The 26533-nt window shown below is 53.3% G+C and overlaps 3 protein-coding genes across 3 annotated transcripts; 1 reads left to right on the forward strand and 2 right to left on the reverse strand.

The window, feature by feature from the left end:
• Positions 1-10504: 10504 nt before the first annotated feature.
• Positions 10505-15506, reverse strand: SURF6 (surfeit 6). Its single transcript, XM_082470365.1, has 5 exons — positions 15181-15506; positions 13637-13834; positions 12991-13079; positions 11764-11967; positions 10505-11661 (listed from the first exon to the last, which is right to left on the reverse strand). The coding sequence occupies exons 1-5, from the start codon at positions 15377-15379 to the stop codon at positions 11182-11184; spliced, it is 1170 nt and encodes a 389-aa protein (XP_082326491.1). The 5' UTR covers positions 15380-15506; the 3' UTR covers positions 10505-11181.
• An 889-nt stretch (positions 15507-16395) lies between these two features.
• On the reverse strand, positions 16396-22275 carry MED22 (mediator complex subunit 22). The gene is made up of 4 exons (XM_082470374.1): positions 22151-22275; positions 20610-20690; positions 19631-19839; positions 16396-17152 (listed from the first exon to the last, which is right to left on the reverse strand). The coding sequence occupies exons 1-4, from the start codon at positions 22271-22273 to the stop codon at positions 16963-16965; spliced, it is 603 nt and encodes a 200-aa protein (XP_082326500.1). The 5' UTR covers positions 22274-22275; the 3' UTR covers positions 16396-16962.
• Positions 22257-26506, forward strand: RPL7A (ribosomal protein L7a). The gene is given in 10 exon segments (XM_082470366.1): positions 22257-22281; positions 22918-23150; positions 23152-23169; positions 23799-23919; positions 24471-24620; positions 24922-25062; positions 25261-25340; positions 25661-25791; positions 26097-26166; positions 26339-26506. Coding segments are annotated over 10 exon segments (1059 nt in total). The 5' UTR covers positions 22257-22271; the 3' UTR covers positions 26444-26506.
• The last annotated feature ends 27 nt before the right edge of the window (positions 26507-26533 follow it).

The raw sequence follows: 26533 nt of genomic DNA on the forward strand, positions 1-26533 counted from the left end.
TCATAGAGACACAAAATTAAAGAAGTAGAAAATTTTTTTTTCCTTGGGATGAGGACTGTTAGGATTTACTCTTAACAACTTCTCAGATGTAACATACAGCTGTGTTAATTATATTTATCATGTTGTACATTACATCCCTAGTATTTATCTCGTAACTGCAAGTTTGTACCTTTTGACCGCCTTCATCCAGTTCTCCCTTCCCCCACCCCCTGCCTCTGGTAACCTCAAATCTGATCTCATTTTCTATGAGCTTGTTTGTTTTGGAAGTATAATTGACCTCCAACACTGTTAGTTCCCGTTAGGCAACATAGTGATTTGGTATTTCTTTATATTTCAAATCGATCACCATGATAAGTTTAGTTACAGTGTGTCACCATACAAAGACATTCCATAGCTATTTACTACATTCTTCCCATATATATATATACATATATGATTATTTTAAGTTGCTGACCTGTTAAGTTCAAATGCATTTTTACAACAGCCCTGCATTTTTTTTTTAATAAATTTATTTTATTTATTTATTTATTTTTGTCTGTGTTGGGTCTTCGTTGCTGCGCGCGGACTTCCTCTAGTTGCGGCGAGCGGGGGCTACTCTTTGTTGCCGTGCGCGGGCTTCTCATTGCGGTGGCTTCTCTTGTTGCGGAGCACGGGCTCTAGGCGTAGCCCTGCATTTTTACTACACCCACCCCCCCAGCATTTGGTTTTTGACTTTATATTTTACATCTTTTTGTTTTGTGTATCCCTCAACTACTTATTTTGGATATAGATGATTTTACTACTTCCTACTAGCTTTGTACATGGTTGATTTACTACCTTTAATGTATGTTTGCCTTTACCGATGAGCTTTAGTTGGGGCCCTTTCTTCTTGGCTTAGAGAAGTTCCTTTAACATTTCTTGTAAAGCTGGTTGGGTGGTGCTAAACTCTTTTAGCTTCTGTTTGTCTGTAAAGCTTTTGATCTCTCCATGAAATCTGAATGAAAGTCTTGCCAAGCACAGTATTCCTGGTTGTAGGTTTTTCCCTTTCATCACTTTAAATATATCTTGCCACTCCCCTCCCGCCTGCAGCGTTTCTGCTGAAAAGTCAGCTGTTAGCCTAATGGGAGTTACCTTGTAGGTAACTTGTTGCTTTTCCCTTGCTGCTTTTAATATTCTCTTTAATTTTTGCCATTTTAATTACAATGTGTCTTGGTGTGACCCTCTTTGGGTTGATCCCATCTGAGACCCTCTGTGCTTCCTGGACCTGGATGTCTGTTTCCTTTCCCAGGTGAGGGAAATTTTCAGCTATTATGTCTTCAAATATGTTCTCAGCCCCTTTCTCCCTTCTTCTTCTGGGACCACCTGTAATCATGGCTTTTTTTCTATGTCCCTTGATGTGCTTTTAGGAGTGCTTATTCTTTTCATATGCTACTTCTAATTTTATTTAATTTCTGTGATGATTTCTTTTCCCCCCACTCTTTCTCTGAGTTTAACTTTCAGTTTTAAATCCTTCTGTTGACTGTTTCCTCCATAAGCTCATGTTTTTCTGCTTTGGGTTTTGTTTTACCAAGGAGATTGCTTCATTTTTTTTTTTTTTTAATTCATGGAGAAATATTTGAAAAAAATTTCATCTGTTCTATGGCATAAGTTTTTTGGCGTGGGTTCTTCATCTGACATGAGTTTCACCTGTTCTTTTCCCCTTTTTAATCTTGTAATATCATTACATAGGTCCTATGCTAATTCCCCTTTTGAAACTCATCCATAAATAAGGTATTTCCTGGCATAGATATTTGCACAAGTGTCATTGTGGGAGGGAACAAGATCATAATTAAGGGTAACAAGGGTTTTCCTAAGGTGTAAATTCCTTCAGCCTTTACATCCCTGAGTCAGAGAGAAAAGGAAGCTGTAGGATTGTTCCCAGTGCAATATCTCTCTAATCCCAGCCCCCAACACAGACAGTCCTGCAAATATACCTTATCTTTGTGCGTCTTCACCCAGCATCCCACCCTCTGCTTCTCGGAAGCAAACCTCCACACAGGCTCCGACTGCCATATCACCCATCACATCCTCATTGCTAGAGCAGGATTTTGTGTCTGCACCTTGGAGACAGGGACTCCCCAGTGCTTCCAGAGACCTGGAGGCAAGTACATGCCCTCCTCACTTCATTTTGCTCCCCTGACCCATCTCTACTGTTTTTCACACCCTGCCCACCTATTGTATGGTCCAGGATACTAAATGCCTCTTTAGATACCTCTAAGAGTTTGTTTTGTTTGTTTGGGGTTTTTTTCCTATTTGGCTTTTGGTATTTTCTGAAAGGAGAACAGAGGAAATGCCAACTTTAGACGGACATCTTCAAGTTGGATGTGCCCTAACATCTTTTTAATAAATCCCCTTTCTGCTTAAATCAACAGAGTTGATTGCAGCTAAGAGCTCTGATTGATACAGAAATTTGTACCAAGAGTCGTGGTAGGCAACATTTGCTCAGGAGGCGCTGGGGCTCTTATGAACAGCCTGGCTCTCTCTTTCCGGGCACTGGGTAGAATTGCATTTAGGTGCCTGGCGGAAGTGAGGTGCAGCCATGTAACTTGTTTTGGGCAGTGAAATGAGACCAGAAGTGACACGTGACACTTCCAGAGAAAAGCATTCAGTTTCAATGATCAACCTGTTTTTTCAACTAATAAACTTTATCTTTTTAAGAGCAGTTTCAGGTTCACAGAAAAATTGAGCGGAAAGTACAAAGAGTTCCCATAGACCTCTTGGCTCCACACACAAAACCTCGCCCACTATTGGCATCCTGAACCATAGAATATGGGCAGTGAACCTACACTGACACGTCATTATCACCCAAAGTCCACAGTTTACATCAGGACTCTCTTGGTGCTGTACATTCTATGGGTTTTGACAACTGTGTAATGACACGTATCCACCATTATAGTATCATACAGAATTGTTTCACGGCTTTAAACATCCTGTGTGCTGTGCCTATTCATCCCTCCATCTCCCCTTAATCCCTGGCAACCACTGATCTTTCTACTGTCTGCATAGTTTTGCCTTTTCCAGAATGTCATAAATAGTTGGAATCATTCAGTCTGTAGCCTTTTCAGGTTGGCTTCTTTCACTTACTATTATGTACTTAGGGTTTCCCCCTGTCTTTTTGTAACTTGATAGCTCATTTCCTTTTAGTGCTGAATAATATTCCATTGTATGAATGAACCAACATTTATTTATCCATTCACCTACTGAAGGTCATCTTACTTGCTAAGTTCTGGCAATTATAAATAAAGCTGTTATAAACATCCCTGTGTAGGATTTTGTATGGATATAAATTTTCACTTCATTTGGGTAAATACTAAGGAGTATGATGGCTGGGTCATATGGTAAGAGTATGTTTTGGGGCTTCCCTGGTGGCGCAGTAGTTGAGAATCCGCCTGCCAATGCAGGGGACACGGGTTCGAGCCCTGGTCTGGGAAGATCCCACATGCCACAGAGCAACTAGGCCCGTGAGCCACAACTACTGAGCCTGCGCGTCTGGAGCCTGTGCTCCCCAACAAGAGAGGCCGCGATAGTGAGAGGCCCACGCACCGCGATGAAGAGTGGCCCCCGCTTGCCGCAACTAGAGAAAGCCCTCGCACAGAAACGAAGACCCAACGCAGCCATAAATAAATAAATAAATAAATAAATAAATAAACCCAGAAGTTTAAAAAAAAAAAAAGGTGCTAAATAAATGTTAAAAAAAAAAAAAAAAAGAGTATGTTTTGTTTTGTAAAAAACTGCCAAACTGTCTTCCAAAGGGGCTGGACCACTTTGCATTCCCACCGGCAATGAATGAAAGTCTGTGTCGCTCCACATCCTCACCAGCATCTGGTGTTGTCAGCGTTCTGCATTTTGGTCATTCTAATAGGTGTGTTAGTGATATCTAGTTGTTGTTTTAATTTGCATTTCCCTAATGACATATGATGTTGAGCATCTTGTCATATGCTTATTTGCCATCTGACTCTTTTCTCTGGTGAGCTGTCTGTTATGTCTTTTGCCCATTTTGAATCAGGTTGTTCATTTTGTGATTGCCGAGTTTTAAGAGGGTTTTGTTTTGTTGTTTGTATATTCTGGATAACAGTCCTTTATCAGATGTATCTTTTGCAAATACTTTCCCCCAGTCTATGGCTTCCCTTGGCATTGTCTTCCACAGAGCAGAAATTTTTAATGAAGTCTAGCTTATCAATTACTTCTTTCATGTATCATGCCTTTGATGTTGTACCTAAAAAGTCATCACCATACCCAAGATCATTTAGCTTGTCTACTGTTACTTTCTAGGAGTTTTATAGTTTTGAATTTTACGTTTAGATCTATGATCCATTTTGAGTTAATTCTTGTGTAAGATGTAAGCTCTGTGCATCTAGGTTCTTTTTTTTGCAAGTGGATGTCCAGTTTTTCCTGCACCATTTGTTGAAAAGACTCTTTGTTCCATTGTATTCCTTTTGCTCCTTTTTCAAAGATTAGTTGACTATATTTTTGTGGGTGTATTTCTTTGCCCTCTATTAGATTGATCTATTTGTCTACTCTTTCACCAATACTATGCTGTCTTGATTACTGCAGCCTTACTATAGTCTTGAAGTTGGGTGGTGTCAGTCCTCCAACTGTGTCCTTCTTTTTTAATATTGAGTGGCTATTCTGGGTCTTCTGCCTCTCCACATAAACTTTAGAATCAGTCTGTCAATGTCCAAAAACTAACTTGCTGGGAATGCACTGAATCTGTAGATCAAGTTGGAAGAACTGACATCTTGACAACACTGAGTCTTCTGATCCGTGAACACAGAATCTCTATTTATTTAGTTCTTCTTTGGTAACTTTCATCAGCGTTTTCATATATAGATCAAATATATAGTTTGTTAGACTTATACCTAATTACTTCATTTCGGGGGAGCTAACTGCTAACCTAAAGTAATAAGACAGCCAGTTATTTTACCAACAAAAAGGGCTTATTCAGGAGCAGCAAAGAATTGTAATTCAGGACATGTAACTATGGTGAACCACATGCAAGTCTGGTAAAGCAAAGGAGAAGAAACTTTTTTTTTTTTAATTAATTAATTAATTCATTAATTTTTGGCTGTGTTGGGTCTTCGTTTCCGTGCAAGGGCTTTCTCTAGTTGCGGCAAGCGGGGACCACTCTTCATCGCGGTACGCAGACCTCTCACTATCGCAGCCTCTCTTGTTGCGGAGCACAGGCTCCAGACGCACAGGCTCAGTAGTTGTGGCTCACGGGCCCAGTTGCTCCGCGGCATGTGGGATCTTCCCAGACCAGGGCTTGAACCCGTGTCCCCTGCATTGGCAGGCGGATTCTCAACCACTACACCACCAGGGAAGCCCAGAAGAAACTTTTATAGAGCAGAAGGGGAAGTTAGAAAGGGCTACTATAAATAAAAAGTCCAATGGAGTAAACTGGGGTTTGAAGTATAGTGGCCTTTCAGTAGCTGAGTTGTGACAGTCTGACACTGAGCTATTGCCAGGTGAAGAGAAATTCTCCCTTCCTCCTGCTGGCAGTAGTGGTGTCACTTCCTGCCCGAGATGCAAGGTACATCTCTTCCTGTTGGCATCTGTATTGACGTTGAGTGATATGTGCATGACAGCTCCCGATTCTGGCCTCCCAACTCCATTTTAGTGAGGTTTCCCTTTACAGGCACACCTCCTGTTACTGCACTTCCCTTTATTGAACTTCACAGATACTGCATTTTTTACAAATTGAAGGTTGGTGGCAACCCTGCATCAAGCACGTCTATTGGCACCATTTCCCCAACAGCATTTGTTTACTTCATGTCTCTGTGTCACATTTTGGTAATTCTCACAATATTTTAAAATTTTCAGTTATATCTGTTATGATCTGTGATCAGTGATCTTTGATTTTACTACAACAACTCGCTGAAGGCTCAGATGATGGTTAGCATTTTTTAGCAATAAAGTATTTTTAAATTAAGGCTGTACTTCTTTTTAGACATAATGCTATTGCACATTTAATAATTGACTACAGTATAGTGTAAACATAACTTTTACATGCACTGGGAAACTGTTAATTTTCACGTAGTTTAAATAGCAATGTATTTTTTTGTTCTGTTTTGCTTTGTTAGCCGTGTGGCATGTGGGAATCTTAGTTCCCCAACCAGGGATCGAAACCATGCTCCCTGCAGTGGAAGCGCAGAGTCTTAACCACTGGACAGCCAGGGAAGTCCCAATGGTAATGTAGTTTTAATTTCAAAGTCCACTTGTTCATAGGAACACTCGTTAGATAAGAAAGCAATGTTTTTACAATATTTACTTTGTATCCTGCGACCTTGATACAATCATTTGTTTCAGGTTTTTCTGTCAATTCTTCTGGATGTTTACATAGACGATCATGTCATTTGCAAAGACAGTTTGATCTCTTCCTTCCCAATCTGCATGTATTTTCTTTTTCTTGTCCTATCGCACGTGCTAGGACTTCTCTATTATGACACTGAAAAGCAGTGATGAGAAGGGACATTCTTGCCTTGTTCCTGATCTTAGCAGGAAAACTTCTGAGTTTTTCAGTGTTAAGTATGATGGTATCTGTACGTTTTTGGTAAATGTTCTTTATCCAGTTGAAGAAGTTTTCCTCTATTCCTAGTTGCTAAGACATATCCAGTGATCAGTCTGGCTTTAAACTACTAGTTTTATTTGTTAAAAAGTACTTTTCTTAATGCAACATAACATGACCTCTCATGAGTGACTTAGGGAAAATCTGGGATTTGTTATCTGGCTGGAGTTTAGCTGAGGGTAGCAGAAATCTAGTTCGTACCAGGGGACGGGACCCTGGATATATTGGCACACAGCTGCAAAACAACTTATCTGGAGATGTGGTCACCCGAGACAAATATCTTTTGAAGGCAAGACTTTGAGAGACTAGCTGAACACCACCTTGAAAAATGAGAAAGGCTTGAGAAACTCCAGGACTGCAGGGTGGGGCTGGTCCTTTAACAGTGCTGGGTAGTCAATAGAAAGACAGCGATAGGCGCAAAGTCCTAAATTTTTAGCTTAAGACATGGACTGAGAATCAGGGACTTTCTATTACTCTGTAGAAAAACATCTCATATGGTTTGCAGCTGCATGATTGAGTTACCTGAAAACCAAAGTTTTAGCTAGCCCATCAGCAAATCCTATCAACAGGTGAATTCACAGCCTTACCAGATCTCTCATGGGAAAGCTGGAGCGCTGATCAGTCCTCAGAATTGAAATGGGGTATCTGGGCAACATTGGATGCCTCAGGTACCCTGAATACCCAACCTCACCAAGGCTCACTTTGAGAAATCGGTCCCTCCTCCCTTGGCTGATAAGGCTGTGCCTTGCTTGAAGACTCTTATCTGAGCAAGTGACTTCCAAGGAGAAGCCAGTCTCCTCAAACTCACCCTCATCTCACCTTGTCTCTAGACTGCTAAGTACAGTCAGATCTCAGCAAGTCCAAAGTGGCCAGTTACCAAGTCAAACTCAGAAGAAGCTTTGACTAAATGAACAAGTATCTGCTGTTTTACATTTGAAAAAAATCAGGGAAGTATATGGGAGTTGATTCTAGAAGTGCTTGGTCAAGAAAGGCGGGGTGCAGTTTCAGAGGGGGGTCCACCCATAATAAGCAGGACTCAGTGGGCTAGCTAGGGAACTGGAAAGGATCCAATTATTTCCTTTGTTGCTTGACCAAAACCTGGAACCCACAGTGGCCCACGCTGAGGTAAGTGAACCTTCCGGAAATCCCTTGGAATAACTTAGAGGTAAGAACTCTCTCTTTCGTCTAAGTTATTCTCTACCAGTAGAGAGGCAGGCTTGTTGGAAGGTCTTAACAATGTTACCCACTCATCCACCCCACAGGTTGTCTGGGGAGGGTACAGAAGACTCATCCTTTGCGGAGGTACTAGGAAAAGCACTGTGAACAGAGCAGAGAAGCACCGCGGTGGCTCTTCCCTGAAGGCTGGATGGAATGCCACAGGAGATGCAGGGGTAGAACCATGCTCTTGGGCCAGTGCAGATCCTGGGACCTGAGGGCAGCAGGGAACATCTTAACTTCCACAGGCCACGTACGCGAGGTTCCCACAATTGTCAGGCTAGTGCAATGAACTGGGTGGGCCAACCCACGGGGGGTCTGGAGACAGCTCTCTCTCTGCCCTCTGCACCCCAACGCAGGTCTGGTGAACAGAGGCTTCACTGGAGCTACTCAGTTGCTTGTAGCCCCTCACTGAATTTCTAACCATGTGTTAGTGCAACTTCTGCAGCCCCTAAGTAGAAGGAAAGGTTGACTGGGAGCCTACTTCCCAGCCTCACCCAAAGGGACCAGTGGCACAAGACTACCCTGGCCTTGCAGGACTGCTGGAACCCCAGTTCCTGGTGAACCACGGTTCCTGAGCACGTGTCCTGGTTACGGCTATTTCCATCTGATTCACTAAGCAACAGGAGGGGGACCTTCTGACTTGGAGACTCTTGCCATTTGGTTCTGAAAATATTTGGCATTAGGCCCTTGGAAGTTTTCTCCCATGACTCTGCATTTCATCTTCTGCACTTGAGGTGCACAACACCCAAGAGGTGTGCATCTGGCCTCCTAGACTCATTCTGTAATGTTTTTTTTTGTTTGTTTGTTTTTTATTTATTTAATTTATTTATTTATTTATGGCTGTGTTGGGTCTTCGTTGCTGCACGCGGGCTTTCTCTAGTTGCAGTGAGCAGGGTCTACTCTTCGTTGCAGTGCGCGGGCTTCTCATTGTGGTGGCTTCTCTTGTTGCGGAGCACAGGCTCTAGGAGCGCGGGCTTCAGTAGTTGTGGCACGCAGGCTCAGTAGTTGTGGCACGCAGGCTCAGTAGTTGTGGCACGCAGGCTCAGTAGTTGTGGCTCACGGGCTCTAGAGCGCAGGCTCAGTAGTTGTGGTGCACGGGTTTAGTTGCTCCACAGCATGTGGGATCTTCCCAGTCCAGGGCTGGAACCCCTGTCCCCTGCATTGGCAGGCGGATTCTTAACCACTGCGCCACCAGAGAGGCCCCTCTGTAATGGTCTTAACCTTTTCTTCCCTGTTGTCCATATTCCATCGTCCACCATCGCCTCTGGACATGAGACGCTTCAGTTGCCGCCAAGATCACGTGCAGCGTGTCCGTGCTTCTGTGCACCGTCAGCTCCCAGCCCTGGGCCGGGGGGGGGACATGAGTGGCCAAGCCCAGGGAGGCCGCAGCATTTTCAGTGTTTAAACTTGGATATAGGCTCTGTCTCCCACCAGGTGAAGAATTCTCTGTATTTCCTCACCCTTTCTGCCCTGTATCTCCTACTGTCCAGTGCTGCTTCTAGAAATGGGGTGTCCCTGATGCCAAAGGTGTTCCTGCCACCAAAAAGCACCATCTGCTCACCCTGCACACCAGCTACGTGAAGCTGGGGACACAGCAGCACTGCAGGTCGGAGGGGCGAGCTTCCTGGACTTCCAGGCTTCAGGGGAAGAGAGGGAGCACCCAATGACACACGTCCACCAGGCCTTTTGAGACGTTCCTGCAATTTCCACAGGGGCTTTACAGTCTCCCAACTGTGACTGCAACATACGGACAGTGATTCGGGAGTAACTGCTGGGCGCAGAGAGAGTGGGACGAGAGCATCCTGGAATGAGGCGCTAGGTCAAGCAAGACGGCAGGAAGTTGTGCTGCACGACGCAATCACTTCCTAAGATGTACAACCAAGAATGGATACACATAAGCACACTTTTAAGCCTATAAAGTGCTTCTGGCACTGCCTTAGCTGTGGCCCACAAATTTTAACGCCCAGCACTTTCATTATCTTTCAGTCCTAAACATTCTCTAATATCCATTAGGGATTATTCTTTGACTCACAGGTAATTTAGAAGTGTGTTTTTAAACTTCCAAACAGGAAACTTTAACAATTACCTCTGAAGTTTTTAAATTGTTCTATGGCCAGATACGATGCCGATGCTTTGAAATATGACTTGCTTTATGGACTAGGAGATGGTCAGTTTTCACCACTGTTCCACGTGCGCTTGAGGTACATACTGTTTTGTTTTGTTTTTAATTTTTTGCTGCATCCTGAGGCATATGGGATCTTAGTTCCCTGACCAGGGATCAAACCCGCAGCCCCTGCATTGGAAGCATAGAGTCCTAACCACCGGACTACCAGGGAAGTCCTGGTACACACTGTTTTTAGATAACACTGTTCTGTGTGTCCATCAGATCAAGCTTACAAACGCTCTCGTTGAAACCTTCCCTATGCATCTGATTTTGTCTCCTTGGTGTATCAATTCCTAACGGAGATGTTAAAGATCTCCCACTTTGGTTTGTGAATTGATTTCTCCTTGTAGTGGGTCAGTTTCTGCTGGACAGATTTGAAGCTGTTCCTGGTGCAGGACTGTTCTACCTTCCGGGTGATCTGCACCCCTTTCGTTACGTGGCGACTTTTTTTTCTACTAGTGCCTTTTACCTTGAAGTCTTTTTCTTATAATACAACCACACCAGCTTCCTTTGGGTTACCATCTGTTTCTTAACTGGAGTTTAGTCAAAAGAATTTTATTAAGTTTTACTGAAATATAATCCACATACCATAAAATTCACTGAGTTTTGTCCCGTGCATTCATCCCGGCTGCCTGCGGGCGTGGACTTAACTGGGCCTCTGACTGTGCACCCTCCATCGGCCTCGCTCGGTTCCAGGTTTTACTCTTTCTCTCCTGCCTCCCCCTAGATCGGTAACTGTCTACCCCACTCCGCTGTTCCTCCTGCTCATTCACTAACACCGTTTCTATCTTTTAGTGGTTACCTTAGGATTTTTAATGTGCATGTTTACCTTAAATTCTAGGTTTCACCCACCTTCGAAATTAACTTCGAATAACTCAATTCCAGGCAGCCTGAGGACGGCCCCGCCTTCTCCCAGTTACCGAGCCCGTCAACTCCACTTCAACTCAGGCTACAGGAGCTGGGTTTTGTCCTTTCCAAGTGAGTTTGGGGCAGACACAGCAGTTCCTGCTCCTGTGAACACGGGAGAGGAAGAGGGCGCCAGGGAAGCCCCCCCAGACGCCCCCTCCCTCCTCACTGCACCCTCGCCCCCCAACCCCACAACCTTCAGGGAGCGCTCCGGCCTCACAAGAGGAGCCTAGAGCCCGGATCTGGGTCACCCCTCCCCCGGATCTGAAGGCTCTTAAGCACGCGGCGGCGTCCGCTCTCCGCCGGGCCCTCAGGCCAGGCCGGCCCGCTCCAGGTCCTGGGGCAGGATGCGGCCCTTCTTGCGGGCCTTCTCCAGGCGCCGCTCGGCCCTGGCCGCCTTCTTCTCGCGCAGGTTCTGCCGCCGCCTGTCCTGCCGCCGCTGCATCTTCCCCACCACGTGCGCCGTGCGCTTCTCCCACGCACGCTGCCGCTGCGCCCGCCGCTTCTCCTTGCGCTTCAGGGCCTCCTGCAGCAGGCGCTCGTCGTCGCGGATCTTCACGCCCTCGGCCTTGTACAGCACGTTGGTCCACTGCATCTTGGCCTCGAGCTCCCGGGCCTGGCCCGCGTCCTGGTCCCGCAGCTCCTCCAGCCGGGCCTGCCGCGCCTGCAGGCGCTCCAGCAGCTGTCGGTAGTTCCTGCCCGTCAGCGGCGTCAGGTTCCCCTTCAGCTTCTGCCTCTTCTCCTTCCTGCGCTGCGCCTTGCTGCCCGGCTCCTCCTCGCTCACCTCCACCTCGGGGGAAGAGGGCGATGTGAGCCGAGCGCCGCTTCCCGCCCGCCCGGGGCCTGCGCACTGCGGCCACCTCCGCCCGCCCGACGGCCACGCGGCGCTCACCTTATTGAAGAGCAGCCCCGGCCGGGCCTGCGCCTCCTCGCGGGGCGCCTCGGGAGGCGGCTCAGCGGCCTCCGCCCCCTCGGGGGCCTTGGCCGCCTTCTCCTTTGCTCTCAGCTCCCTCCGCTTCCTCTTCTTCCGGTCGCGCTCCTGCTTCCTCCGGCGTCGTTTCTCCGAAGCGGCGGGAGACAACTCCCCGGCGCTGCCCTGCGGCGCAAGCAGGTGCTCGCTTGTAAGCTTCTCCCAACCGTGGGGCCCCCAGCCTGGCACATGGAATCAGGGCAGGAAAAAGGGCCCGCCACGTGCAGCATTCCACCCGGAGGTGAGCTGGCACCCAAAGTACACCCAAAACAAGGACAAGGGGACCCCGTGAGAACCATGCCTTCTGGATCCCAGGCATCTACCATACTAGGGCACTTCCCAAACATGGTGCCTCTAAGTCTCCCCAATGACCCAATAAGGGACCTGTGGGCCTCCATCATTTCAGAGACAAGGACAGGGGGCTCAGCCAAGGCCACCACCCAGATCTTGGCGTTGGGTCAGAACACTGCACCCGTGAAGACCAGTGCACGATTCTGACCCCTGCGGCAGACAAGAGTGCTCTGGACCACTGCAGGAAGGCAGGGCCCTCGGGCCTGTCCCAGGGGCCAGGGGACTGTCCCCACACAGCAGGAGGCTTGGGGGAGGGCCCCAGGAAAAGGGAGGGTGGCGATGCCACCGCGCTGAGGCTGGTTGAGGTCCTGGAGCGTCCCATGGCTGTCACCTCGGGCTGGTCACCTCATCTCAGGCCCTGGCTTACCTCACAGGGCCGTCCAGCATTTAGACGGACAAACGTGCAGGAATTGTCGCCCAGTGTGGGTGTGTTAGCAAAATCAGCTTCCCTGAGGGAAGAGGCTGAGCCTCTCTCCAAGGCCGCAGAACAGAAGAGCCAGAAGCTCAGTGTGGCCAGCAGGAGGAGGACCCTGGGGACCGAGCTCCGCAAGATGACAAGAACTACACCTGAAGTCTTGCAGAACAGAGCTGCCGAGGCCCTGGCAGCACCCGCTGCAGGGGCGGGAACAGGGGCTGACCGCCTCCCCACCGCCCTGTCAGCCCCATCCCCCCACCCCCCGCCCTGTCAGCCCCATAACAGCTGGCAGAGCTGGGGCCAACCTCAGCAAGCACCTGGGCGTCTTCTCTCCAGGCAGGGTGCGGAAACCACCACAGGACCCAGAGGTCTCCTCCACCTACCTGGCCCCGCGCCTCCCGGATCTTCTCATGCAGGCGCTGCCGCAGAACGTCCAAAGCAAATAGAGAGCCAGGCTCGTTGGCCAGCCCATCTGCAAAGAAGCAGTCACAGGACCAAAAGGAGACTCCCCCACGCCCCGACCTTCCTGTGCCCTCCCCAAGGGCCCAGCTTCGAAGCCTGAGTCTCCATACACTGCCCCCTCCAGTGACCACTCGTGGATCTGCAGGTCAGTTCCAGTGAATTCTACCCTACCTCTTCAAGCTGGATTGGCCTCCAGGACAGGACATCCTCATGTAGTGCGGGCCAAACCCATCTCCCACTTCTTCCAACTTCTGCAGGGCCCCCCAGACCCAGAGGCAGCTCTTGCAACACCACTTCAGAGACGTGAGGGCAGTAAAGCTCTTCAAGCCAAGCTGCTCCAGGACCTCAGTGGGACATGGCCTTGCCCCTCGCCATCCCAGTTACTATGTGGCCTGAAACTACTGTACACTTCCTGAGATTCCCATCCACCCCCAGAGGGCCCGTGATCTGTCCTCTGAAAACACGTTCTTCGGGAAGTCTCACACTATCTGATCATGCCGTTACGACCAGAGAGGACCACGTTTATATCTGTCCCAGATCTCAGTCGACCCTGCCCATCCCCCTCACCTGCAGGGGCCCCGGTGGAGCTGAAGGCCTCCCCCTTCTTCTCCTTGGCTGCCACTGGCGTCCTGGCTTGAGACTTCTCCGCAGGGGCCTGGGCCTTGGGTTCTGCAGTCTTCTCCTCCCGCTCCCGGGATTTCTTCTGTGCTCTCTTCCTCTTCTTTTTGGGGGGCCCAGCAGCTTCTGAGACTTGAGTTTTGCCAGCTGAAACACAAAATGAGAAAGGGCTGCCATCCCAATCCCTGTGACCCATTCAATAAGTAGGAAGATCTTGCAAAGGCTTTGGTCCTAGAAGAATGCCAAAAGCCAATCAGGATGGGGGATATGGAGACCCTCATCCGTTGAGCTCAAAACCACAAACTTCCTAGAAAGCAGACTAGCCACACTCGTCAAAACCCTGGAAAACATCCACACGCTGACCCAGCAGTCTGCTTGTGAGAACTCATTCTGGGTATGCAGAAAGGCACGGCCTCAGCATGTTCATCATAACATCCTTTTCTGAGTGAAAAACTAGGAAAACCTAAATATCCATCTACAGCGACAATGATGGCACCGTCACAAAACAAACTATGATGTACCCAACAAAAAATAATGGCATAGGCTTTCATTTTAACAGATTGAGAGGGAATTCTCCGGCGGTCCAGTGGTTAGGACTCCGCGCTCTCACTGCCGAGGGCCTGGGTTCAATCCGTGGTCGGGGACCTAAGATCCCACAAGTGTGTGTGGGGGGGGAGGGCAGAAAATGTTTACATTCTAAAAGGAAAATGAGAATTGAGTACACAAAGTAGGAGCCAAATTGTTTCAGTGAGAAATACTCAGAAAAAGTTTTAGAAAGATACAGATCTAACTAGTAACTGAGTGATAAAAAAAATTCACTTAACTTTATTTTTCTATGATGAACATATTTTCCTTGTATAAAAAGAAAAGGTCGTTTTCCCTCTGGTAGGTCCATGGCAGACGCTGCCACTCTCCCCTCCTCTGCGCCAGGGCAGGCCAGTTATTGTCTGTTTCACCTACTTGTGTATCTGCCTCCTGAGGGGGCCCTTGTCACCACTGCCGTGTAAACTCCCATTAGCAGAAGCCATCTTCTTCCTTCCTTCTCCCCACACCACCACCAGGCCCATAGTAATGGGCTGAAAAAGTAATTTTTTCATCATCACTCATACCTGTCTTCCCACCCAGCGTGGAGAGCTGGCTAAGCCTGTTCACGATGCCCAACGGCAGAGCAACCGTTCCACGGGGTCACCTCCTCCAAACCCCGGCCGAGCTTCCAGCCCGGAGGGCGCACAGCTGAATCTCTCGGACTCCCAGACGGATGCCCCCAACGAGTAAAGAAAATGGCGTTGCCTTTAAACATCCCTTACAATTTTTCCCTCTAGTATTTCACAGGCTTGTTTCACGCATCTACGTGTCTACTCCACCTGAAGGCTACTCAGGTGCGGTGTGGGGCAGACACCGACCTCCGCCGCGGAGGGGAGTGGGGACGCTGCGGGGTGGAGGGGCGCCCCCTTCCGAAGCCCTCCCAGTCCCGGCCGGGGGCTGCGCTTTACCCGACTTGCGCTTCTGTGGCTCGGGGCTGGGCTGGGAGCAGATCTTCTTGGCCAGATTCTGCAGGTAGGCGTCCTTCGCGAGCAGAGAAGCCATGGCTGGAGGCTCGGGGGTCGGGCGGAGCTCGCTCCGGGGTCCTACTGGCGGGGAGGAGAGCCGTGTTGCAGCGTCCCGCGCCGACACCGGAAGCCCCAGACACATACACTGCCCCCGGCCGGCGCGACCCCCTCCCCTTCCGCTGCGCACGCCGGGAACCAGCACGTGGGCAGGCGCGGCCGGCCGAGCGCCGAGCAGCCAACGCGCGACGCTCGATTAACCAGGTGGCTCCACCGGAAGAGGCGCGGGGGGCGGGGCGCAAAGCATTATGGGGCGGGGGCGGAGACCGCGCCCGGCACCCGGTAGGTGCTCGGTACCCGTAGGGGCGACAGGAACAGATCCGCAGTAATTCACTCCTCTGGGGGCTCAGACCCCAAGTGGGAGCTGGCGAGACCGCGTTCGTTCAGAAAGGACTGCGCGCCGGGCAGGTTCCAAGGCCCCGGGGTACAAGCGGCGAAGAAAACACACAGCAGTGTCCTCCTGAAGTTTATGTTTCAGTGGCGACTGGTAATAAATTCAGAGTGACGTGGCGGGCCGTGGGCTGTCATGCCCTCCGTACACTGGGACGGTGATCTCCCTCTGGGAAGGAGATAAAGCACGCCGGCGACAGGGCTTGGGATTGATGTCCCGGCTCTTCTGGGGTGACACCCGCCCCCCGCTTCTCAGGTGAGCCTGGCTCCAGGCACTGGGCCTCGCGTTCCACCTGGGTTGAGTCCTGAACCTCCCACTTCACTTCCCAGCTCCATGACCATGAGCACAGCACTTCAACTCCTTCCGAGCCTGTGGTCACCCCTCCCTGAGATGCCAGTAACGAGCACCGACTCGGGGTGCAACCAGAGGCACGACGCCTGGGCCACGTGATATGCAATAATGGCAGCTTTTCATGCATTCACCAAACATTAGGGCCCTTCCTAGACAGCTCTTTCTAGGCAATGGAAATGCAGCCATGACTCCAAGCTGACAAAGCCCCTGCTTGCCCAGAGCCCCCCGTGGGGAGAAGGCTGATACGGAGCCCAATGATGTCCAGGCAGAGCCCAGGGGCTGTTTTCCGACAGCCACGGAGACCAAGGGTGGTCCAAAACTGATTGGGGCTGAGCAAGAAAAGGAACCAACCAAAGCAAAAGGGTGGAGCTGGTTTTATTCAACAGTCTCATTACAAAAATAACCAAAGCGTGCGCAGCAGCGGAATTAGGAAGGACCCTGCCTGACTTCTGCAAGAGCGGGCAGTCAGCTAGCACAGGGAGCCTCAGGGCAAGGTAGCGGGCAGAGCTGTGCGTGGGGGCCTGGCCTTGGCTAGTATTGTCCACTCCGAGCACTTGCGTCCTCCATTGTAAACACCTTGCTCAGGGCAGGTCTCCCAATGCTGGCCGTCCTCCCTGCCCCGCTGTTAGGTCCTCAATGGGACAAACTATCCTGGAAACTTCCTTCCAGCTAGCCAGCCAGGAAGGTAGGAAACAAGAAGTGACGACGAGAGGAAGGATGGGCCACCCTGGCATGGCTGGGGGTACTGCTTCCCCCAGCACTCCTAGGTGGGCTGTCCCTGGGCTGCCATGGTTCCGAAAGAGGCCACCGCGGCTCCCCAAGTGGGCCCCAAGGCTGAAGGGAGTTGAGGCTGTGGTGGGCCCAGAGGGGAGCACTGGATTTCGCTCCTAAGGTCTAGGGGCCCGGGGACAGGAGCCCGGGGAGGCTCAGGCGTGCTCCGTGGGGCCGGGGCCACCGGCGTGGGAGTGGGCAGGGGCTGCAGCCTGCAGGGGGCCAGCACTGGGCTCCGGGGACGCCGGCAGAGGGACTGAGAGGCCGTCAGCGGAGTCTGTGTCGAGGTCCAGCCTCCAGTAAGCTTCACACAGAGGCAGATCATTAGCTTCGCAAAGACTTGAGCTTTTCCACCACCAGAAACCCAGGGAGAGACAGGAGCAGGAAGAGAGGGAAGCCAGGGAGGGAAAGCGAGACAGAAGCAGAGTTAAGGAAACACAGACCACACCCCAGGCCTGCCTTTCCCTCCTCTCCTCGGTGCCGGCCCCTCCGTCAAGGGGCCTGGCTGAGGGCGAGGCGTGGGCGGCTGCCCCTGCTTCCGGGTCCTCCGGAGAGTCCGAAAGGGAGCCTTCCGGGACCAGCCACCAGCAGGCTGTGACCTCGGCTGGTCCCTTCCACTGGCCAACCGGTGTCCCTCCTGCCAAGTGGCATTCCTAGTCCCTGCCGCCACCTCCTGTCCTGGCTCCAGCTGCCCTCCTCCTGCAGGGAGCTGCCAGCCTGGCCACACGCTCCCACCAGCTGCAGGAACCAGCGTCCAGAGCTCGCTATGGCCTCCACGGTCCCGACACTTTGCAAGGCCCCTGAGGGCAGAGAGCCTGTCTTCCTTCTGGGTCTGGCCCTGGCTGGGACTCAGCCTGAATCGGGTGGCAGTTAGGAGCAGAGGCCCTGGTGTTGTGTGTGACCTCAAACAGGCCCCCGGCCCCTTGAACTCAGTCTCCCGTCTCTAGTATGGGGACAGCAGGGCCGGCCTCTCAGGGCGAGGACGCAGGTGAAGGGCACGGCTCGTGAAGGCTGTCAAGGGGGCGACTAGAGCATGTCCCGTCCCCACACTTGTCTCGCTGGCTTTCTCCTGAATCCTGCCCTGCCTCTCGCTCCCTCCCTTGCTCCTGCCCTCAGCGTTCAGTCTCAGAAACCATCCTGGACACAGAGCGGAGTCTCAAGGAGAGTGGAGGGCAAGAGGCAGAGAAAGAGCAAATCGTGAGCAGAAAGCAGGGCAGCGAGCGTGGAGATGAGGGTGCAGGCAGCCGGGACGCGCAGGGAGGCCGGAGGACGGGCTGAGCGCTGGTGGCCCGGGTTGGGGGCCGAGCAGGGAGGGGCTGACAGCCCGCTGGCCCAGCCTCAGCCGAGCCCCAGCCACTGACAGGCATTTACAGACGAGAGAGGAACTCAGCCTCTCGAGGCACCGGGAACAGCGGGAAGGGACCCCAGGCCGGACCAGAAACCCCTCTGGCTGAACCAGAGACTGCCGGGCCCAGAGCCAGGACGTGAGGAGCCTGGCTCTCAGGCCCCCTGGGTTCCCCTGCAGCCCTGCCCCTCTGGCCCTCAGCCTCGAGAGGCAGGGCTGAATTGCTGGCCTGCAGCTGCTCAGTCCAGGGGCCTGGCCCTTGGGGGCAGCAGGGGGACAAACACAGGGACATAGGGGACAAGCAGGGCTGTGAGCAACGTCCCCAGCAGGGTCTGAAACCCCCCAGGGACCCACTTGGGACCCCTCTCTGAAGGCCTGGTATGTAGGAGGCACCCACCGCATGTCTGCTGAGCCGTGGGTATCAGGGACTAGAGAAGGCCCCAGAACACTCTGGAAGAGGCTAGACCGCTCCCTCTGGGCAGTGACACTGTCCCTTCCCACAAAGGCCAAGATGGGTGGGGACCATGAGGGGTGGCACTGAGTCCAGCGCAGTGAAACCAAGCCCCAGACCACTGGCTCTGGGCGTCTGTGGCCCCAGCATGGCCGCCACGGGACAGAAAGGAGCATTGAACATCCATGACAGAAAGGACACATTTGTCCGGCAAGGGCGAGAGGGGGTGTGGACTCCATGTCTGCCAGACCAAGTCTCGATCTTTCCAAGCTAATGGGGACGGAGATGGGGGGGTCTCTCCAGCCTCAGTTTCCCCAAATGTAAATTACACCTGGACTCTTGATTTCTCAGGGCCCCTCCAGCTCAAACCGCCTCAGGTCTCAGGATTCTAAGTGGCCACACGAGGGCTGGGGTGACAGGTCTTGCTCCTGCTGTATCCCTGGGGCTCAGCATGGGCCTGGCATGCAGGAGGGCTGTGGTCTGGGAACAAGGCTGAGCTGAATGGGAGCTCAGTGGTCCGAGTTCCCAGGCCTGGCTTTCAAGGCCATCCTCTGCTTGGGTTTTCTCCTCCTCCTTCCCAGGAGCCCCCACCCCTGACACCCACGGTGGGTATTCAGTGACACCCCTATGGAACTGCATCCCTGGGCAAGCACTGGAGTCCTGGACATGAGCCTGGGTGGCCAAGAGAGCTAGCCCGGCCTTGGCTGGAATGTTTAGATATTGCTTAGACAGCTAAGAGGGACAGACAAGCCCCCAGACAGAAATGCTGGCTTGGCCCTCCCAACCCTTGAGGTTCTGTGATTTTCATCCCGATGCCCAGGCCCCGGTAGACGGCGTAGGTTGTCTGTCGATCAAACGCTCTGACCATGAGGTCTCCTCTGAAACCCAGGCAAAGGGCTCTGTTGCCAAGACCGGGAAGGATTTGGAAAAACAGGACCTTCGGGCTGCCAGGTGGGGCTGGGCCGCCCCTGCTGGCCGGGCCCGGGTCCGCAGGTCCACTCTGCACGGGGTCCAGCCCTATTTGTACCTGGACGAGTAATACTCCTCCTCCAGCTCATAGAGGTCTATGGAGACCTCGTCCCGCAGGGCGACGAGCTTCCGGTCACACTCCTCCCGCAGAGCTCGCAGCTGCTGGTTGCGCTGGTCGATGGCCTCGTTCACCGACGGGAAGTCGTTGAGGATGAGGAACTGCTTGAGGTCGGACACCAGCTTCATCAGGGACTCGCCGGCTCGGACCTGCGTGGATGCGGACGGGGCAGCACAGTGAGGGACTGACGGCAGCCTGCCTCCGCGTGCCTGACGCTGGGTAAGCCATGGCCTCAGCTGCCTCATCTGCAAAGTGGGACCACGGCACTGACACAGGGTCATTGTGAGAAGTGAGGAAACTAGAGCGTAAGCTACGGGGCGGGGGGGTGGGGGGGGACAGGGTCCCTGGCACCAAGGCAGGTGCCGTCAGCCTCCCGGTCCCCACGCTCCCCTGGCCTCTGTCTTCTGCTTCTGCTGGTACGATCACCAATCTCATGTGTTATTCAAGCCCACACGCTGCTTCGCAAAACCTCAAACCCCAGATCAAACTACCATCCCATTTAACCTCCTGCCCTGCTCTTCCGCAGGAGCAGCACATCTGCCAGTTGGGGGGGATTCCTTTAGGACCTCGTCCTGTGCATTTTCATCCGGGGGCACAGACCTATGGATATACGTGGTTGCCCTGCTTGTTCTGTGACACCGAAAGGGATCAAAATGCACGTCCCGTTTCATCTGACCATTTGCTTCCCGCACTTATAAAGAATCTTCAGCGAGGAAGGGGTGATCTCTTTCTAAGCACCGCCCAGCACTCGACAGGATGGCCGTGGCCAGCTACCTGCCAGCCCCTTACGCGGCTGCCATGGACAGCCCTCCTCTCGAGCGGAGTCTCCTGAGAAGTGGTTTGCCCCCCACCCAGGGAACCCCAGTGGGGACCACAAGGTTCCTGGAGCCCGGGCTGTCCCCTCCACCTGGTGACTCACGATGTTGGCGGCTCGCACGTGCATCTCGTAATTATCCTGCTCGCCCTGAGTGGCCCTCGACACCTGCGTCTCGTCCTCAATCTGGAGGGCAAATGAGAAAGCCGAGAATGGGCAGGCGCCCCGGCCCTCAGGCACCCCGCGGTGGCAGCATGCCCACACTCGCCACACCCTGTGGCCTATCGTGCCCTCTGCGCACCGGGCGCTGCCAACCAGACCTCAGGCCGCGTGCACCGTCACCCCCTCTAGCTCTGTTCTAAGGAGATGACAGGCACCTTCACCAGGACCAGTGGATGCCTAAGTACACCAGCCGCCGTGCCAGGCGCGGGGAGGGGTTGGTCCTGTCTTTTTTGGGGTGTGGAGTCCTGTTCAGCACAGACTGCGTCCCTAGCTCAGGCGCTCACTGACCTGCTAAATGGAACAATAAAATGACAATGTATTTTTTTAAATGACTATTTACCGAGTACTTCCTGGGTGCCAGGCACTGTGTTAAGCACTCGACCATCATCTTAGGAAACTCACAGAGGCCTGGACCGCCATCCCTGGTTTACAGGTGGGCAAACCTGAGGCCGGGACAGACCTGAGCCCACTCAAGGTGTCTCAGGCGGTAAACGGCGGAGCCAGGAGTCCTGCCCCGCCTGTAGCCTGTTAGGCCGCTAACTGTCCCAAGCCACCCGCCAGGCCAGGGTCCGGGCAGGGGTCAGGGCACCCTAAGCGGTTAGGAGCCAAACTGCCCGGGTTCCCAGCCCTGCCAGTTATTAGCAGAGTGACTCCGGGCAGGTTGGTAAACCTTCTGAGCCTCAGTTTCCCCCTCTGAAAAAGGAGAGGAGAACAATGGTACCTGCCCCGTAGAGTTCTTGTGAAGATTAAATGGGATGAGACACAAACGGCCCTCTCAGCTCAGCCTGACACGTGGTGAGCACTAAATAAACTCTAGCTTTCATCGTCACTCTTAATGCTCAAACAAGCCTTACAGGTCTGCAGCGGTCATGCAGAGATCCTGCCCCAATCCGGTCAGCGGGCTTGCCTGACCGGAACCGGACGCTGACCACGCTACCCACCTGGGAGGCCTTCCCCAGCTTCTCTCCCTGACCGCGTGCGCGCGCAGTAGTCCCCACGGTAACCGCTTTACACAGATAAACTCCTTCAGTCATCACAAGGACCCTACGATGCAGGGGAAACTGAGGCACTGAGAAGTCAAGACCTCATCCAAGCCCTTGCTGCTAGTAAGTGATGCTGGACATTGGATCCTGGCAATGTGACTGGAGTCCCCTACAACTGCCTCACCAGGACCTGTAATTGGCCAGTTTATTTATCTGTTGACCTGTTTGTTATTGTCAATCCCCTTGCGGTTCTCCCAAATGTTCTCCCCATGGGGACAAGGGTTCACTGGTGTATCGCCGTCACCTGGCCGGGAGCAGCAATGTTGAGTGGGTGCTGTTGAAAGCGGACACCCTGGCTCCACTCACCACTGTCCACAATCTCTAGACACTGCTACTTCCCTTGGTCTCAGAAGGGGCAGCAGACCGGCGGCCCCCACCCACCTTGGCGGTCTTGATGATCTCGGTGAAGTTGTCCATGATGGACTTGACATCATCCTTGAGCCGCTTGTTGTAAGACTGCAGCAGCGTCTCCTTGCTTTGCGGCAGGGCTCTCTGCTGGGCCATGGCGGGGCCTCAGGCACGGCAGGGGGCACCTGGGACCCAGAGTCTGGTGTGAGCGGGCGAACCCCAGCCTCCCACCCTCCAGGCCCCCGCCTCGGCAGGACCCGCAGCTCTCCGGGGACTCCCTTTCTGCCAAACACACTCGTCCAAGCATCCGCACACAGTGCACTGCGGCGTCTCCTCCGGCCCGCGCCCCTTCCCCGGGACCCCGACGACACCCTGCTGGGCTCCGGCGCAGCCTTCCCAGAGGCCAGGCCCACGCACTTCCCCACCTGCCCTGGCCAGCCGCTTCCCCGCCAGCACTTCTGCCCTACTCCTCACCCGAGGAGCCGCTCGGATCCTACCCCACCTCCTCCAAACGCACTTGGCCTTCACCCCCAATCAGCCGCCCTCGTCTCCACGCCGGGACCCCCGGGGGCCGCCCCACGAGACCTCTGGGCTCCTCCGCTCCGGGGTCTCTGCTGGGACCACCCTCCCGCCCCGCGCCAGGTGCCTCCGGGCTGCGCGTGCTCCGGTCCGGGTGGCCCCCCGACCGAACTCGCGGTTTTTAAGCCACTTTGGAGTAAATCGCACGAGAAGGACGCCGACACCGCCGCCACGCCGCCCCAACGCCCACACCTGGTCCGCAGAGCCGGGGACCGGCGGGTACCTGGCCAGGGCGGGCTGGGGACGAGAGCGCGCCCCTCCGGAGAAGTCCCGGCTCCCTGGCGCCTCTCCGCGCCCCTTTCCAGCAGCTCGGACCCGTCGCCCGGCTCTAGGCACTGCCCGCCGGGCGGGAGAAAGTTCTGTCGCTTTAAATCCGAAATCCCGCGCAGGCTTCCGTTCTCGCGATCTCCGAGGTCGCATACATATTACCCACAATTCCCTCTCCTTTCTTTCTCCGCCAACCGTTCAAGATGGTGAGTACTCTTGGTGCCCGCGATGTTGGCTTTCGGATCTGGGCTCTATCTGCTGCCATCCTTCTCCAGGCGTGACCCCGCAGGGATCCCTCCACCGCCCAGCGCGAGAGGAGCCCCGCGGGGCCTCGCCCAGAGGCACTGGGGCCGGATAGACTCCTCGGCATCCGGGCTGGGGGAGGAGGCGGAGGATCCGGGGAGCGCAGCGCCGCCATGTGGGGCTCGGGGCTGACAGGCTGAGGCGCTCCAGCGCCCCGGGGGCTCTTCCGTCCCGGGGGCCGCCAGGGGTCTTGGGCAGGGGGTTCTCAGTCTGTGTGCCTCTGCTGTTTGGAGCCCGCCGGACTCCGAAAGGGGCCGCGGGGCTGTCGAGGCTCGTGCAGATGATGTGAAAGAATATTTGCTATCTGAGTGATGGTGAGGACGTCCCTAACCACCAAGATCGCTGATGCACGAGCGGGGGGGGCGGTCGCCGGGCTCGCGGCGCCTGCGGCTGCGGCCAGGTTTGCTCACGGGGATGCTTGGGGCCGGCCCGCCGCGCGCTCTCGTCTTCGGGAAGCCGGCCCGGGACCCACCCCTCTTCAGAGAGACTGTTGGGGAGGCGGCGGTTGAACTGGGTGTTTCTTTTCGCCCAGCCGAAGGGAAAGAAGGCCAAGGGCAAGAAGGTGGCCCCGGCCCCTGCTGTGGTGAAGAAGCAGGAGGCCAAGAAGGTGGTCAACCCCTTGTTCGAGAAAAGGCCCAAGAATTTTGGCATTGGTGAGTAGGAGACGGGGAATGTTGCAAACGGCTGCTTAAATGGTACCCCCCAACGAAGAAAAGCAGTTTATCGGACAGAAGGTTATGTCTTGGCCTTGTTAGAATTCAGTGAGTTTGGAGTCGAGGCTACGTGGATGGGGATTCTCGCGTTTTTGCCGCTTTCTAGCTGTAACCCGGCTCGGTTCTTAACCTCTCCCTCTGAGAGGGGGCGATGACGGCGCACCTGAGCGTGTGGCAGCGTGGAGCCCAGGTACTGGCCGTTGGGATTCAGCTTGGCCGTCACACGACTAGCTCTGCCAGAGCAGAGGCCATGGGACCGCGGTCCTGACGTACGCCTTGGCTGCTCGTTGAATGAGGAGAGGTGTCGCTAGTCTTTTCTGTGATCCTAGGTGTTTGTGTGCAGGTGACGCGAAGGAACGTTTGCTGTCTGAGAGGTGGTGATGCCATCTTAAAGCACCGAGATCGCTGATGCACCGGCGCCCTTCTGCGTGGCCCTGAACACGAGCTTGACGAGGAGCTTGAGCCTCACGGTGTTGCCCTTTACTCCTCAGGACAGGACATCCAGCCCAAAAGGGACCTCACCCGCTTTGTCAAATGGCCCCGCTACATCCGCCTGCAGCGGCAAAGGGCTATCCTCTATAAGCGGCTGAAAGTGCCGCCCGCGATTAACCAGTTCACCCAGGCCTTGGACCGCCAAACAGGTGGGGTTCTGTGGCAGAAAAGCAACCCTGGGGAGGGATTTCTTGGGCGTGGTCGCCACCTTTACTTGGACACTGGCAGAGCTGAGGCCTGTAAAGGGGCAGTGGGTATTTTCAGTACGTTCGCTTGTTAAAACTTAGGATTCCGGGTCTAGTTTCTAGAACGTGGTATACTAAAGAGATACCGTATATGATCTGAGATCTCTTGAACCGCGGTTGTATTCGGGACAGTGACTTAGCGTTTGTGACGGTTAAGTGATGTAAGCTTTTAAACTATTGACCTGAACTGGCGGTCTTTTTTCAGCTACTCAACTGCTTAAGCTGGCCCACAAGTACAGACCAGAGACAAAGCAAGAGAAGAAGCAGAGGTTGCTGGCCCGAGCTGAGAAGAAAGCTGCAGGCAAAGGGGATGTCCCCACCAAGAGGCCACCCGTCCTCCGAGCAGGTGAGTGGGCCCGTCCTTGACGAGGGTGAGTGGTGGGGCAGGCCCTTGGCGATGATGCATGAATTTCTTCACCTGGAATCACTGTGAAGAGTAAAATCCGAGCTTTTTAACCCTGAGTCATAGCGGGGCCCCCGGTACAAGTGCTTTTGTGCCCAGCAGCCCCACCCCTCTGCCACGCAGACTGGTTGTATGTTCTAGGGGTTAATACTGTCACCACCTTGGTGGAGAACAAGAAGGCTCAGCTGGTGGTCATCGCACATGACGTGGATCCCATCGAGGTATGTGTGGCTTGTTCTCAAGCGTCGACTGCTGGCCTTAGACTGGTTGGGTCCTCGTTTGTACCGGGAAGATAGCTCAAAGCCAAATACTGGGTCTGGCAGAGGCCGTCGCAGGGTGGCGAGGACTGTCAGCTTTCCGTCTGAGGACGTCCTGGCAAGGGACCCACCTGGTGGCTGTTGCAATGATGTGACACTCTCACTGAACTAACTCTTGAAGTACAAGTGCAGGAGCTTTTTAACCCTGAGCAATCGCTGCCACGTTAGCTTCTAAGTTACTGCTTCTGCTCAGAATACTCTCCAGAGCTAACGCTGTCTTCCAGCTGGTGGTCTTCCTGCCTGCCCTGTGCCGTAAGATGGGGGTCCCCTACTGCATCATCAAGGGCAAGGCCAGGCTGGGGCGTCTGGTCCACAGGAAGACCTGCACCACCGTGGCCTTCACACAAGTCAACTCGTAAGTGTGCAGTGTAGCCCAGAATTCCCAAGAATCACTAGGGGACAACCTTCTCCCCCGCCCCCCCCCCCCCCCACCAAGTTTGCTTAGTTTCTCGGGATCTTTACCTTAAAGACCAACTTTAAAAGAATACTTTTTTCTGAACTTTTGCCGATGATGGTTATGAATTTCTTCACCTGAATAAACCATGTTGTCATGTTGTATCTGAGGCAGAAGGTTTGTGTTGGAGCTAAAAAGGAAGTCGCTGCTTTCTGGAAGGGTAACTGAGAGGCCAGTGACCCACATTTTTCCTTCTGCCTTGTTAGGGAAGACAAAGGTGCTCTGGCTAAGCTGGTGGAAGCCATCAGGACCAATTACAACGACAGATATGATGAGGTAGGTAGCACACTCATACAGAATATTGTTTTTGGGTAAGTTGCATCTTTAGTCAGAAACTGGCTGGCTCTCGGCTCTTTCTGAGCAGTTGTATTTGCCAGTCAACTTGGAACAACCCAATAGAAGTGCATGAAATGACCCGCCAAGCTGACTGCCTGTCTTCTTGTTACAGATCCGCCGTCACTGGGGAGGCAACGTCCTGGGTCCCAAATCAGTGGCTCGCATCGCCAAGCTGGAAAAGGCAAAGGCCAAAGAACTGGCCACCAAACTGGGCTAAGTGTACACTATTGATTTTTCTGTACATAAAAATAATAATAATAAAAAAAAAACCTCCTCTTCAGCCGGCGTTGGGCATTTTGGGCTGAAA

This window comes from Balaenoptera physalus (assembly GCF_965194825.1).
Source record: "Balaenoptera physalus genome assembly, chromosome: 7".
NCBI lineage: Eukaryota > Metazoa > Chordata > Mammalia > Artiodactyla > Balaenopteridae > Balaenoptera > Balaenoptera physalus.